The following is a 15,087-nucleotide window of genomic DNA, read 5'->3' as shown; positions in this document are numbered from 1 at the left end:
TGGTGGACAAAGCCTCAGGGAAGAGATGTTAAGATTAGAAGAGCGGCCGAGGACCAGAATTGGCTTGAGACACCCTCACAAAATTTGGAGCGGCTAGGCATGGGCGGAGCAGGGTGTCCGAGGCTTGATAGGAAAATTCCTGAGCGGGATGGAGCAGGGCCCAGGCATTCTACCACAAGTTCAGGATTTCGGGGTGTTTGCCTTTCTTCAGGCTCCCTGTAAGAACAGTTTCGTGCCCCTCTGGTTCATCACCATGCCCTCTGACCTGGCCAAGAAGAAGGCAGCCAAAAAGAAGGAAGCTGCCAAAGCACGACAGCGTCCCAGAAAGGGACACGAAGAAAACGGGGACACTGTCACAGAACCACAGGTGGCAGAGGAGAAAAATGAGGCCAATGGCCGAGAGACCACAGGTGAATTGAGGGAGATGTGGGTTCCTGGGATGGTTGCTACAACCTAATGGACGCCCAGGCTGGAGTCAGAATCCTGATGCCGGCGGGCGCTGGAGAGAAATGTATCTGGTGCCACCAGACTTTTCCTGGTGAACCAGACTGATAGAGTTGGAGCTTGTGCCCTCTTGTTTTTGATCAGGAAAACCGATTACCTAGTGGCAAACACATGTATGTGTGTTGTGCTCTCTTGGTGCTGTGCATGCAAGCCTGAAAAGGAGGTCAGTTCCTTGCCCTTTTCTCACTTTCCATTTCTACACATGGTGGTCAGTGTGCCGGGTTCTTTGCCACATCATACCTCTGTCCTTCCAGGGGTAGTAACTTTACCAAGAGGGAAACTTATGAATTGCATTTTTGGATTTTTTCTGGGAAAAGATGCTTTTCTGTTACTTATACTTCAGGAAGTATTTATTGAGCATGTCTGGAGTGCTAGACACCGTGCTACATACTGATGTACTTGGAACTGTCTGCTCTCTGATAACTTACAGCCCAGCTGGGGAGACACGAACAGTGTGTGATACAGAATTTTCCAGGCCCTGGGAGGTCTCATCCCAGCCTTCTTTCCTGCCCCTCTGAAAATTCCCCAAACAGACCTGGTCCAACCAGATGATTATTGTCCTTTGCCTAGCCATGACATTTTTGCCCTTATACACTAACGTTCTAATACCACAATTTTTGTGCTGGCTGCATTTGATATTCTCTCGGGGCCCAGCTCAGGATAGCAGAACTTTCCCATCAAACCTGACCTTTAAAATAGTCCATCCGCTATACCCCTATGCTGTCGTATAGTATTACTTTTTATGTTGTGTCTTCTGTTTTTTCATCTAAATCGTTTGATTTTTGAGTGCAGGGATCATGTTTCTTGGGTAATACTTTTTTGTAGGACTGACCTTGCAGATGGAGATACTAAGTAAATGTTTGAAGAGGAGAGGAAAGTTACTAATACAAGTCATAACAGATAGGAATTCAGAAAAGGGAGAGATAAAAGTGACTGAGAAGACAGAATTGAGTGGTAGGAATTGTGTCCAAAATAAGAATTATGGGAGAAAGCTGGTGCGGTAAGATCAGGCCACGTGGAAGTTTTATTCCCAGTCAGTGTAGTGGAGGATTGCCAAGTTGAAAATGATGGGAGTGAATGAGGAGGCGGAGTTGTGATCTCTAAAATAGAGAGATGGGGTCCCCTCCAGGCAGCCAGGGTGAAGCAGTGTCTGTCATCAGCTCTCTCTGGCTGAATTGGAAAGGTAGCAAAGTGAATCCTACTTGAGACTGTCGTGAATGGTTCCCATTACAAATTTCTTGTTCACTTTTGCCCCTAGGAAAATAGGATTTCCAGGGAGCCCAGCTGTGGTTTCCCCAGCTCAGTTATAGGAGAGCTTTGCTTTTCACCTTGCTTCCTCAGGCAGCTGCTGTTCTGAAATGTGACATTGGTTTTCTTTCCATTCCTCCTAAAACATTTCTTATTGTCAGGGACCCATGTCATTTCTGCTCCCTCTCCCAAGACAGTCCTCTCTCCTGAGTTTGAGATTACCTGATGTTCCAGGTCATCATTCTCCAACCTTTACTGATTGCCACTGTCACATAGTCTGTCTTAGGTACTAGGGTATGGAAGGATCAAAATAAATATCAAAGAAAGTGACCTCTGACAGCTTAACCTTCTTTAGAATGGGACACTCTTCAAAACAGACACTGGAGTTCAGCTGGTCCTTTTGTTTGAGGATTGAGTAGAAAGGGACTTCTTGTGAAGTCTACAGTATTCTCTTGGATGAAGTTTATTCCAGAATCCCTTTTCCATCTCTTCAGTGCTCTTCACTTTTCTTTAAGTGGCAAGTGTTTCCTGGGATGCTATAGGCTAGGAAAATGAGGTCTGTTTTAAGTCTCTTACTTTTGAAGCTTGGAAGGTGACTTAGATCCTAGATGCTGTAAACTAAAAGAGGTCCAGAGAAGAGAGTATATAGCTTTCCCTTAATTTTGATTTTCCTCTTGCCTGAGCAGATGGAATTCTAGACCAGGGATCAGCGAACTTTTTCTGTAAAGATGCAGATAGTAAATATTTGTAGCTTTGTGAGCCATATGGTCTCTAGCAGCTGTTCAGCTCTGCCATTGTAGTGGAAAGCAGCCACAGACACTCTGCAAATGATGAGTGTGGCTGTGTTCCAGTAAAACTTTATAAAAACAGGCAATTGGCCAAATCTGGCCAGCCTTTTTTTTTTTTTTTAAAGCTATCCCCCCTCCTAAGCTAAGAATGTTTTTTTACATTTTTAAAAAATGGTTACATTTCAAATGTCTTGATTTTGCCACTTAGCCCGTAAACCCTGAAATATTTAGCATCTGGCCCTTTAAGAAGAAGTTCACTAACTGCTGATCTAGATCATAAACAACTTCTTACGCAGCATCTAGAATAGGGATTGGCATGAAGTGGAGTTGTGGGAAGCCTGATAACTCAACCACGTAGAAAAGAGACTGAAAGTTCCTTCACTCAGTGAAAACAAAAACTTTGATCTCCATTCAAAAAGTATTCATCAAGCACTTATTTATAACACACTGTGCTGGGAGCTGAGGTGGATATGGAGTGCCTGCCAGGTGTCTAGAGGAGCAGTCTCTGCCCTCAGTGTTGACTCCTTGAAGGTAGAGCAGGGTTAGCCCCAGGGTGGATAATGGCACCAGCACTACTAATCACCTGACAGGATGGGGTATCCATAGTGGCCTGAGACTAACCACCACTTGCCCTCTCTCTTGGAGTTGCTGTCCCCAAGGAGAGAGCTCTCTCCATCCCTCTACCCCATCTTTATTCCTCCTGAGGACAAGCACATAGTCTTTTCGCATTCAGGGATTCTGTAAAATCACTAAGGGAACATAGGTAAGGATAACAAAGACTAAAAAAAAGAATCAGAAAATTCCCATAGTAGTGGTACCTCATGTGTAATTCCTGACTCCTTCCCGAAAAGGTAAATAAATAGCCTTATTTTCTTTTGGAAGAAGCTTACCAGGACTCCCTCTGCCCCCATTTCTGTCCATTTCAATAATACTTCAAGGTGGGCACCTGGTGGCTCATTCGGTTGGGCGTCTGCTTTCAGCTCAGGTCATGATCCCAGAGTCCTGGGATCGAGCCCCACATTGGGCTCCCTGCTCAGTAGAGACCCTGTCTCTCCCTCTCCCTCTGCTGCTCTGTCTGGTTATGCTTTCTCACTCTATCAATCAATAAATAAAATCTTTTTTTTTTTTTTTTTCCTTATAGACAGAAATCACAAGTAGGCAGAGAGGCAGGCAGAGAGAGAAGGAGGAAGCAGGCTCCCTGCCGAGCAGAGAGCCCGATGCGGGGCTCGATCCCAGGACCCTGAGATCATGACCTGAGCTGAAGGCAGAGGCTTTAACCCACTGAGCCACCCAGGCGCCCCATCAATAAATAAAATCTTAAAAAAATAATACTTCAAGGGCACTTTCCTTTCTGTAAAGGTACTAGAGTGACATAGGTGAGATCACCTGGTTCAAATTCTGGCTCTGTCACTAACTGGTTTTTTTGGGTTTTTTGTTTGTTTGTTTGTTTTTACTAACTAGATTTTTTTCACCTTGGCTGTGTAATTTAACCTCTTCATTATAAAAGAGACGTTATAAGTATATATCTTAGGAATTAAGAATTGTAATTGTGTTGTAAGAATGTGTTGTAAGAATTAAGTTATATGGAGAATGATGATACAGCACAGTCTCGGGCACAGAGTAAACTCAACATTGATTAGCCAATAATATTAATCAGTCTTCCCAGGCTACAGATGTACTCATGCTTGAAAAACCACAGAGGCACAACAGCTCGTGGTCAGTGTGCATCTCTGAAACCCTCCAGATTTGGGAACATCTGGTTATCCCAGCCTTGGCTCTGCGTGTGTTGATCTCTTTATGCGTTTTCTCACACTGGTCCCTTTTCCACTGCTTAGAAGCATATGTGAAATATGGCATTCCACTAGGTCACGGAATAAGAGAATTGTACTTCTGTAGTTTCTGCTTTCTTTTGGGTTTTAGGAATGACTCTTTTAACACATATATATGAAGGAAAATTGGGAGTTCTAGCTGTTCCCCTCATACATTTATGTTGTTTAACAAGAGGTGTTAGAATTAAAAGAACAAGTTGTGAGGGAAAAAAATAGTCCATGAAAGGAGGGTATTAGGATACATCTATATACAATGTATACACTCTGTAAAGCTTGTGAAACATCTGCCTGAGCTCCACTTGATCTTGAACCCAGGTCCTGCAGGGCGTGCCTTTTTCAGCCTTATGGGCCTTCGTATGGTAACATCTGGTCACCTAAGTAAGGGGCAGAGACCACCAGTGCCCAAACAGGGACTTGAACCCTGGACCCTCAGTTCAAAAGTTTGATTCTCTACTAACTGAGCTGTCTGAATGCTCTTTGAGTGCAAGGGCGGGGTCTGTCTTACCCTTTTCCCAAACTTCTTTTCTGTCTACAGAAGTGGATTTGCTGACCAAGGAGCTAGAGGACTTTGAGATGAAGAAAGCTGCTGCTCGAGCTGTCACCGGTGTCCTTGCCTCTCACCCCAACAGTACCGACGCCCACGTTATCAACCTCTCCCTCACCTTTCATGGCCAAGAGCTGCTCAGTGACACCAGACTGGAGTTGAACTCGGGCCGGCGCTACGGCCTCATTGGCTTAAATGGAATTGGTGAGGCCCCTGGAAGGCAAGGTGGGAGGTGTCTCTCCTTGGCTCGCCTGTCGCTCAGCAAGTATTTACTTAGCACCAGCTGTGTGCAAAGCAAGGAGTTTACAGTATGGGTGGGAGACCACATATGTCCAGGGAAAAGGAACTAGCAGTACAGAGCAGTATGTGGTAAGTACCACGGGAGGAGTTACAGACCGTAGGTGCTGGAGAAGTGGGTGGGGGGCAGCAGTGGCAGTGTGTGAGGCCACTGTAGGTGAACCGACTTCACGGAGGAGGGGTGGGACACGCATTGGAGGAAAGTCGGAAAGGCAGCCCCAGAAAGCAGCGGGGGCGGGGGTAATTAATAGTAGGATTTGAATATATGAAAGGAAGGAAGGAAGGAAGGGACTAAAAAAAATGGTGAGGTCATGGTTTGGCTGGAGTGGAGGAACGGATAGAGGGGACTCAGACCAACCTGTGCTGAGTGTCCTCTTCCCCTTCTTTGCCCGCTCTCCTCAGGAAAGTCCATGCTGCTCTCTGCTATTGGGAAACGGGAAGTGCCCATCCCTGAGCACATTGACATCTACCATCTGACTCGGGAGATGCCCCCTAGTGACAAGACACCCTTGCAGTGTGTGATGGAAGTCGACACGGAGCGGGCCATGCTGGAGAGGGAGGCCGAGCGGCTGGCTCACGAGGATGGTAGGGCTCCAGACCTAGGGGTGGGGGTGGACCTCCTCCCAGGGAAGGCCCAGGGAGCCTCACAAGCCATTCACTGCCCACAGCGGAGTGTGAGAAGCTCATGGAGCTCTACGAGCGACTGGAAGAGCTGGATGCCGACAAGGCGGAGATGAGGGCCTCGCGGATCTTGCATGGACTGGGTTTCACTCCTGCCATGCAGCGCAAGAAGCTGAAAGACTTCAGTGGGGGCTGGAGAATGAGGGTTGCCCTTGCCAGGTGGGTTCCTTCCTCCTCCTCTACCCTCTGTAGCTCCCCATTTCCCTCAGGGTTGAACGCTTACTCTGGTAGAACTTGAGAACAGAGGCCAGTGGTCAGTAACAAGACACGACTTCAGCGGGATGGAGAGGGGTGTTATGCTTGGGCTAATGAGTGAGCTTCCCGCCTGAAGAGATCTTTGTTGGGTTTCTGGCAGTGTTTGGGAATCCTAGGATCAACCCTAGGTAAAATGGTAAAGTAGGTCCATTTCTTTCTTCCTGACTCCCATCCGTTTTTGTGTCTCAGTCCTTCTGATCCTTGCTCTATATAGAGATAAAATATTAGGCAGTTATTAAGAACTTGGTCCTTACCTCTTATGACCTGGACCCAAAGTGACCTTGTAGAGACCATCATTCCCTCAGCAGTTCCCCCAGAAAGTCTCCTGTTAAATAGGTGTTTCCCTCACCCCACAGTTCCTTGCCAGGGGAGTTGGTGAGGTTTGGGGCACTACTTTAGCGAGGCTGCCTGTGCGTTCCATGTGAGCCATGGTTCCAGGTGAGAGCAAGGATTAGCTACCTCTGGTTCCCCTAAGGAGCTCATAGAAGTACAGATTTCCTGGCCTCTTCTTCACATCTGTCCGGTTGGAATACTGGCATTTGGTGCCCAGAAATCTTATTACTAAAAAGCTCTGCACTCTGGTGACTGTGGGTCTAGGAAGCGGTGCTGTCCCCTCGCTCTTGCTGACTTGAGATTCCACCTAAGAAGAGAACATTTTCTGGCCTCCTTGCTAAAGTCCGGCAACCCCATCAGATAGCTTTAGCTTGAATACTTTCTGCCTTAATAATTGATATCCTCTATCTTTTTGTCTTCCCGATAGTCATTAACTTCAGCGTAAAAGACTTTCCAGACTTGTAAGGACTTTGACAACCTTGTCCTCAAACTGTGCCATCCTCGGGCTTCTCAGCCCCGTTTTCTGCCCTTTCATCTCAGCTCTGGTTTCTCTCCTGGTTCTCCCTTTTCCTCGAAGGCACAGAACCTAGAAGAGGTTTCAGGACTGAGGTCAGGCCTGACCAGGGTTGTAGATAGAAGGCAAGGCAGGGTCCTCCTGTGTAGCCCCCAGCAGACTGAAGGCACTCTGTCTCCTTTCCTGTTCTTCAGAGCCCTCTTCATTCGCCCCTTCATGCTACTCCTGGACGAGCCCACCAACCACCTGGACCTCGATGCCTGTGTGTGGTTGGAAGAAGAATTAAAGACGTAAGGGGCTGGCGCTGAGGGTTGGGAGTGGTCAGGTTCTGGAAGGGGGGAGTTGAGCAGAGTCTAAAGGAAATGAGTGGCTGGAAACTGCAGGGATAGGAGAGCAGGGGGAAAAGGAACTGATGCCAGGCCGGTTGGAGGCCAGATTGGAAAAACGTTAAGCACCTTTAGTGCAGGCCGTTTCGTTTGATTGGTTGTTTTTAGTCTGAAATGTGCCCGTTGTTTTTCTTTAACTTTCTTGGTTCTTCGCATTTGAAATACAACACCTTTGTACTTCAGACATGTCTTCAGATAGTATTTTCCTCTTAACCATATTTCTATGCCTCACGTAAAGAGGGGACTCCCACTTACGATCACAATAGTGTGACATATGGCTAAAGAGCTGAATAATTGGAATATTGTCCCAGCTCTGAGGACAGGCTGTTAGTGGTCTCTGCCATGACTTGGTATCCTCTTTTAAAAAGCAGAGTATAGTGATTTTTATCACACCTGTTCAGTTCTGCCCACCCACCTATTAGAGACACTTATGGATTTGTTTGTGGACATACATTTATTTTACCATCATGTTAAATTACCATCTCTGCCCCATTCTGCTGAAAATTAGAAGATTGATGAAACTCAGACTGAAAGGCATCAAAGTGTCATGACAGTGGCTTGTACGCTGGTGGCCTGGCTGGTTGCTGGGAGCCGGGAATGGGCTGTAAAATCTAAAGGGTGCTCCAGAGTAAGGATGGCAAAAGACGAAGGGTTTCTGGGTCTCTCTGCTCCGCTGTTGTGAACCAGCACAGTTTTGAGCACCTCCCTGACTGGTTTTCTCTGGCTTTACAGTTTTAAGCGCATCCTGGTCCTCGTCTCCCATTCCCAGGACTTTCTGAATGGCGTCTGTACCAACATCATTCACATGCACAACAAGAAGCTGAAGTATTACACGGTGAGTAGGCCCCAGCTTCTCCACAGCAACCTCTGTGCTTATCAGCTCCTTAAAGCTCTCCTTTAAAAAAAAAAAAAAAACAGCAACATTTAGTAGCCCTTTTCTACCTATTGCTATAAAAAGATGTGGACAAGGAGTTCTGCAGCCTGTTCTATTTTGGTCTGAAAGTAGTTGTGCTCAGGTTGTAGGCCATCAACTGGCAGCCTGTGTACGTGGTGTGTGTTTGCCTTATGGTAAGAAGGTTGGCTTCTCATGGTGCCCAGGCAGGCCCTGTCGCTCCCTGCCTTCTTGAATGACTACTTAACTCTGCTTCACGACAGCACTTTTACCCCGCCTTCCGTGAAGAATGGGAGTCAGGATCTCAACAGCCCACTTGTCTGCCTTTCCTTTTCATTTTCTGTATTTCAAAAAAAGAAAGGAGTCCTTTGCATTCATACTTACACTCATGGTGGGAGTATTAATAATTTCTTATGTAGCCTGCCAGAGATTCCATGTACACTTGCAAGAATTTTAGAAAATTTCCTATATACATATCAGAGCTGTAATGTTAATAGTTGTTCTCTTTTGTAGGTTGCTTTTATATTTTAATATATCTTATACTACTTTCCACATGAATATGTATAGAATAACCTCATTCTTTTCAGTAATTGAATGATATCTCATTGTGTAGCTATCTAGTAGCTTACTTGTCAGGCCCTTTTTGATGAATATTTAGGTTGAGTCCAACTTTTTACACATAGAAACCATGACAGTCCAACTGTGCTGTTTGCTAGGTCCTCAATCTGATTGGTCTGCTGTCTTCCTTTCTGGGTACAGTTTCTGTAGCCCACCTAGGGCTTCATCCTCAAAGCAGGGTGGGGAGCAGTAGGAGGTGCTCTTGGAAGGCTGTGAGCCTCGTGATGTCCGTACGGCCAGGACCACTGCCAGCGCCATGGGTATCTTTATGGCTAACCCTAGGGTTTGCTCTGCAGTCCTGCGCTGGCTAAGCTAAGAGTGAAAGGCACACAGTTTGAAAGAGCTCAGATTCTGGGTTAGGGTATGCTCTGTTAACATACTTCCTCTTTCCCTACCGCACGGTCTTATAGCCAGGGCCAAGTCCAATGCCATCCCGTACCCCCCCTAAACCCTGAGAGCCGGGAGCGAGGTTAAAGCTGCCTGCCTTGCCTGGGACATTTCTCTGCAGGGTAATTATGACCAGTACGTGAAGACACGGCTGGAGCTGGAGGAGAACCAGATGAAGAGGTTTCACTGGGAGCAAGACCAGATTGCGCACATGAAGGTAGAGCTGAGCTCATGTTCTCCAGGAGAGTTGGATGAGGGTGTCTGGGGAATTTGGGGGAGCGGGAAGTCAGAAGACATTGTCGTCAGTATTTACCCCACATTTAAAATGAGTTGTTTGGCACCTGCCCATACTCCAAGCCCCCTTTCTGGTCTCTTTCAGAACTACATTGCTAGGTTTGGTCATGGCAGTGCCAAGCTGGCCCGGCAGGCCCAGAGCAAGGAGAAGACACTACAGAAGATGATGGCATCGGGACTGACAGAGAGGGTCGTGAGTGACAAGGTAGGGTCCGCTTGGGTAAAGTTAGTGGCCTACAGTGTGGTGGATAGGACACAACCTAACTTGATAAGCACCATCTCCTCTTTCTAGACACTGTCGTTTTATTTCCCACCGTGTGGCAAGATTCCTCCACCTGTCATTATGGTGCAGAATGTGAGCTTCAAGTATACAAAAGATGGGGTGAGTATTCCTGTGTGGTCGGGAGCCTGGGGTGCATTTTATAAGATAAGCATCAACTGGCTGGGAGAGTCTGCTGCTCTTTGCTGAACCTGCCTGCTAACTCGTGCGGTCACAGGCTGTTTCAGGTGTGGTAGCTCAGGCGCCGCATCCAGGCTCTCACAGCGGCCCCTCTTCAAGTACTTGGGAGGAAAACTGCTCAGCTGAGTTGGTGGGTGGAGCGTCGGGGTCTTCTGTGAGAGCTGCCTTCCTCCTCCACACTCCTACCTCCTCTGGTGGTGACTGGGGACGTGGCGGGGTTGATCTACCAGCCAGATGGTTGGGTAACCTAGCCTCATGTTCCTTTCTCACACCCACCTCAGCCTTGCATCTATAACAATCTAGAATTTGGTATCGATCTCGATACGCGAGTGGCTCTGGTGGGGCCCAACGGAGCAGGGAAGTCGACTCTTCTGAAGCTGCTGACTGGAGAGGTACGGTGCCAAGTTGGGGTGTGGGATTTCGAAGAGCAGGTACTTAATGTGTGTGCGGAAGAGGGAGGGGTTCGGGGCCATTACGCGTGAAGGAGCTGAGCACGCTGGTGGTGAGTGAGCCGCTGGCGGCCCGTGAGCTGGCTTCCGGGGTGAGGGTTGTTGTCACCGGCAGTGCTGAAGTTTGGAGCCGTTTTCTCAGAGGGAGGGAAGGAAGGAGGATCTGTGCGTGTGTGTGAGTGTGAGAGTATGAGAGAAAACATGCGTCTCAACATTTTTCCTGTTTTTCAGTTAGAGCCTTTAGAGGAACCTGTGCATTTAGAGATAATGTTTTTGTTTGAGAAAACCTATGTTGTGGGTGTGTCCAAGTCCTTTGTTTTACAGGTGGTGCATTCTGTAGTAGGTATTTAATGACTAAGTAGATTGTGTCCTATGTATCTTTGGTTCGCTAGAGAACATCTGTTTCAGTGTAACTTCCTAAATATTTTTAGCATGGCCAGATTAGCAGTCTGTGAGGGGTCTAGATTCTGTTTAGGAAGTTAGGCATCTTCTCCAGTGAACATATGCTTATTTTCCTGCTCTGCCCGTGTCTGCTTCGGACCGAGTTTCCCTTTCTGTGTGCTTATCTTTCCACCTAATTCTCTTCTTTCTAGCTACTACCCACAGATGGGATGATCCGAAAACACTCTCATGTCAAGATAGGGCGTTACCATCAGGTAAAGGCCAAGCCTTGGGGTACGGGGTGGTGTCCAGGCTGTGGGAATGGGACTGCATGAGACCAAGTCAGCTTTTGCCTGCTTCTCCTGAAATCTTGAACAGGTGCCTGGGCAGAGGCAGAGTTACTCAGCAGTTAACCCAGCAGGGTTCCTTTTGAAGTGGAACGCCAAGCACATCTGAGTGGATTCTTTTTTCCTGTAGCATTTACAAGAGCAGCTGGACTTAGACCTTTCACCTTTGGAGTACATGATGAAGTGTTACCCCGAGATCAAGGAGAAGGAAGAAATGAGGAAGATCATTGGTCGATATGGTCTCACTGGGAAACAGCAGGTTAGCAGTGCAGCCCCGGATAACTGGGAGATCAGGCTGTGTGGTCAGGGAACACTGTCCTGGTGACCTGGGGTTGGGAGCTATCCCAAAAGTCGCTTCCCTTTTTTTTTTTTTTTCCCTTAAAGTAGGTTCCACACCCAGAGTGGGGCTTGAACTCACAACCCTGAGATCAAAAGTTCTATACTTTACTAAACAGTGTCTCCCTTTGATTCCAGCATCCAAGAGAACCCACTAGCTTTCTTTTGCCCTAGGTCATATGTATTTTAGTGTCCATGTCATCTTGTGGGGGAGGGGCAGGGACAGCATGCTAGTCTCTGACATGCCCTGGCCCCAGACCAACAAGATAAACCATAGTGCTTGAGGGCAAGCGAAACTGGAACCTAGAAAACGAGTTCCTGGGTTCAGGTCTGGATTGAGGACCCACCAGATTGTTCCAATTAGTTACAGTTTAAGTGGTGAGAGAGCAAGAGGGATGGCCTTAGTAATGGCAGGGGCTTCAGGCTTCCACGTTTATCACTACAGACCTCGAGAGACTGGTAGCCGTGTCACCATCTCACTCTGTAACCTTGGGTCTTCCCTTTTCGTAGAATGGTGGTAACATTAATGGAGAAGTGGGGGGAGGGGGACTCATGCTCCTGTCGTGGGAGTAACAGCAGATTCTATGAATGTCATGGTTCCACTCAGGTGAGCCCAATCCGGAACCTGTCTGACGGGCAGAAGTGCCGAGTGTGCCTGGCTTGGCTGGCCTGGCAGAACCCCCACATGCTCTTCCTGGACGAGCCCACTAACCACCTGGACATCGAGACCATCGACGCCCTGGCTGACGCCATCAATGAGTTTGAGGGTGGCATGATGCTGGTCAGCCACGATTTCAGACTCATTCAGCAGGTGAGGCCCCTGGCTGGAGCAGGAGTCAGAGCAGATGGCGTCCAGGAGAAGGTTGGGTAGAATGGTCGTGGCGTGGGGTGGGGGGGGCACTTAATACATGTTTATTGGATGTAGGAAAAGGTCTCGGTGTAAACAGGGTGATGAGGACCAGATTTTATGGCTGAGAAACTTAAGAGATTCTTAGTGGAAATACTTCATGTTTTTCAGTAGTGATTTGGGAATGTTGGCCCATTTGGCAGTTAGCCAGAACTGGTGAGGGAGCTGGGTGGAGAGCAGGGTGCTTTGCTATTGCCCCAAGATTCTTTATTTTTTTATTTTTTTAAGATTTTATTTATTTATTTAGCAGAGCGAGAGAGAGATCACAAGTAGGCAGAGAGGCAGGCACGGGGGGGAGGGAGGGGGAAGCAGGCTCCCCGCTGAGCAGAGAGCCCAATGTGGGGCTCGATCCCAGGATCCTGAGATCATGACCTGAGCCGAGGCAGAGGCTTAACCCACTGAGCCACCCAGGCACCCCATGCCCCAAGATTCTTTAGCACAGAAATAGTATTATACTAAGGAGGATTTGGATTAGTCAAAGGGTTACCACCAGTCACTGCTGGAAAAGCTGCTGGTCATTTCCCTGAAGCTTCGGAAAAGGTGCGGTGGAGAAAAGGGAGCTGGGAGGGAAGCCTCTCAAAGGATCTAAGCCCTGCTGGGGAATGGAGATGAGGAGACACAGCAGATCTTGGCTTGGAAGGCTTTGAACCTGCTAGCTATAGCACCCTGGGTTCGGCCTCACAAAGCACCTCAAGAGGGTGAAACTGAGCTAGATATGGGGCCGGGTGGGGGGGCTCTTCCTGGATTCGCCTGACCGTAGTCTTCTGAGCGGGGACAGGGAGTTCTGGCCAGGATTACTAAGCCGGAAAATTTGCCTTCTAGGTTGCACAGGAAATCTGGGTCTGTGAGAAGCAGACAATCACCAAGTGGCCTGGAGATATCCTGGCCTACAAGGAGCACCTCAAGTCCAAGCTTGTGGGCGAAGAGCCCCAGCTCACCAGGAGGACCCACAATGTGTGAGCCCCTGCCGGGCTGGGCTGGGCCTCTGGGGCCGCACTCCGGCATTGCTGCAATGACCCCCCCCCCCCGCCCCACCTGCCTTAGCTGCACTCCGTGATCTTATCTACAGCTGGACAGTACCTGTCCGTTTCCTGTCCTTCCAGTTACTTTTGTCCATGTCTGGACTCCGCTGGCTCTTCGGCCGGCTCCTTGCTGGTTACTGACCTGATAGTGATGCAGCCAGAGGCACCTGAGGGTTAGCCCAAGGGCCCACATCCTGGGCTGGCCTGTGCAAGAGCTTAGGGTCCTCGTTTTCTGGGTTTTGGTGATGTTGGAGGAGTACCCCCCAGCCCACCGCCCCCATTCCTTTCTGCTTCTGGTTTGGAGCTCTGGACCAGGGCTTTAGTCCTGGTCGGTTTTTAAATAATTATTTAACAGTGTAACTTTTAGACCTGCGTGACATCTACAAAGTGTCCAATAAAGAAAGAAGAAGCCATGGTTCCTACCTTCCTTTTCTGGTCTCTGGGCCCTTTACTCCCCTCCTCCCCGCAGTGCCAGCGCCCCTCCTCGAAGCAAGAGCTTGGGTGGGGATTGGTGGGGTGGAGGCAGACTTAAGACTAGTCTTTAGGAGCTGGAATAACTCTCCTTCCTTTGACCTGAAATCGTGCCTTAGGCCCTGGTCTCACAACACACATCAAAATCATCTGGAAGACTCATCCGATCACCAATACCTGGGTCTTGCCTCAGGGTTTCTGGTTCAGTAGGTTGGGGGGAGACCAGGAATGAAACATTTCTAGCAAGTTCCCAGGTGCCGCCGATGCTGCTCACCTGGGGGCCGAACTGGAGACCCTCTCTCCTGGGACACGCTTTTCAGAGTGGTCGGAGGCTCCCTTGCTGCCACCTGTACCCCATACTTGGGGCAGGTGGTGCTTGTTAAGGTGCAGATCCCCCTGCCCCGACCTATTGATTCCATCTGGTGCGGTGAGAGAGATGCAGACATGGTCAGGAATCTGCATTTTCAACACATTTGTGACCCACCATTCCTGGTGGGGGGGGATGCGGGAAGTCTCGTTACTTTATCCGGCCGTGGCCTTCACTTTGTTAGTGTGACCCCATTTACTTCCCGACCAAGGGCTCTGCATGATCGCTCTGAGCTCGACTAGCACTTGCCGCCTTGGCCCACCAGGCACGCGGGCGGCCTTCCGTAGTGGTGCGGATTCATCACACCTCGGCGGCCGTCCCTGTGGGGAAACACACACAGCCGTGACTTTTCAGTGCTGGTTACAGTACGTCTGAGACCATGTAAAACAAAACCAGTCCCAGATGGCGTCTTAAACCCCCAAGGAGCTCACGATCTAATGGGGAAGCCAGCAGTGACGAGAGAACACGACAGGGCATAAATCAGATGCTCAATTGTGACTTGTCAGGATACACAGAAGGATTCAAAACTGAGAGGGGCGGGGTTCTCGTGATAGCGATCCAGAAAGACAGGATTGGTGCTCTAACTTGAAAGATGAAGAGGGGGGCGCCTGCGTGGCCCAGTCATTGGGCGTCTGCCTTCGGCTCAGGTCGTGATCCCAGGGTCCTAGGATCGAGCCCCGCATCGGACTCCCTGCTCAGCGGGAAGCCTGCTTCCCCCTGTCCCACTCCCCCTGCTTGTGTTCCCTCTCTCGCTGTGTCTCTCTGTGTCAAATAAGT

At 48.8% G+C, this 15,087-nt stretch overlaps 1 protein-coding gene across 1 annotated transcript; it reads left to right on the top strand.

Moving 5' to 3' along the window:
* Window positions 1-205: 205 nt before the first annotated feature.
* Window positions 206-13,888, top strand: LOC111154413 (ATP binding cassette subfamily F member 2). Its single transcript, XM_022513992.1, has 14 exons — window positions 206-410; window positions 4,905-5,117; window positions 5,613-5,795; window positions 5,879-6,050; window positions 7,188-7,283; window positions 8,112-8,214; window positions 9,398-9,493; window positions 9,656-9,775; window positions 9,863-9,952; window positions 10,312-10,422; window positions 11,073-11,135; window positions 11,338-11,466; window positions 12,151-12,354; window positions 13,273-13,888. The coding sequence occupies exons 1-14, from the start codon at window positions 254-256 to the stop codon at window positions 13,408-13,410; spliced, it is 1,875 nt and encodes a 624-aa protein (XP_022369700.1). The 5' UTR covers window positions 206-253; the 3' UTR covers window positions 13,411-13,888.
* Window positions 13,889-15,087: the final 1,199 nt, after the last annotated feature.

Source organism: Enhydra lutris, unplaced genomic scaffold, assembly GCF_002288905.1.
Source record: "Enhydra lutris kenyoni isolate GAN:26980312 unplaced genomic scaffold, ASM228890v2 scaffoldscaffold37, whole genome shotgun sequence".
In the NCBI taxonomy this organism is placed as follows: Eukaryota; Metazoa; Chordata; class Mammalia; order Carnivora; family Mustelidae; genus Enhydra; species Enhydra lutris.
The sequence above is the reverse complement of the archived record's forward strand: the minus strand, read 5'-3'. Positions and strand labels throughout refer to the sequence as shown.

What these genes read in the sequence shown, in the direction of transcription:
- LOC111154413 (XM_022513992.1), top strand. Translation starts at nt 254, where the DNA reads ATGCCCTCTGACCTGGCCAAGAAGAAGGCAGCCAAAAAGAAGGAAGCT. An exon ending in TGAAGCTGCTGACTGGAGAG is followed by an intron (nt 10,423 to 11,072) that starts GTACGGTGCCAA and finishes TCTTCTTTCTAG; the next exon opens with CTACTACCCACAGATGGGAT. An exon ending in ATTTCAGACTCATTCAGCAG is followed by an intron (nt 12,355 to 13,272) that starts GTGAGGCCCCTG and finishes TTTGCCTTCTAG; the next exon opens with GTTGCACAGGAAATCTGGGT.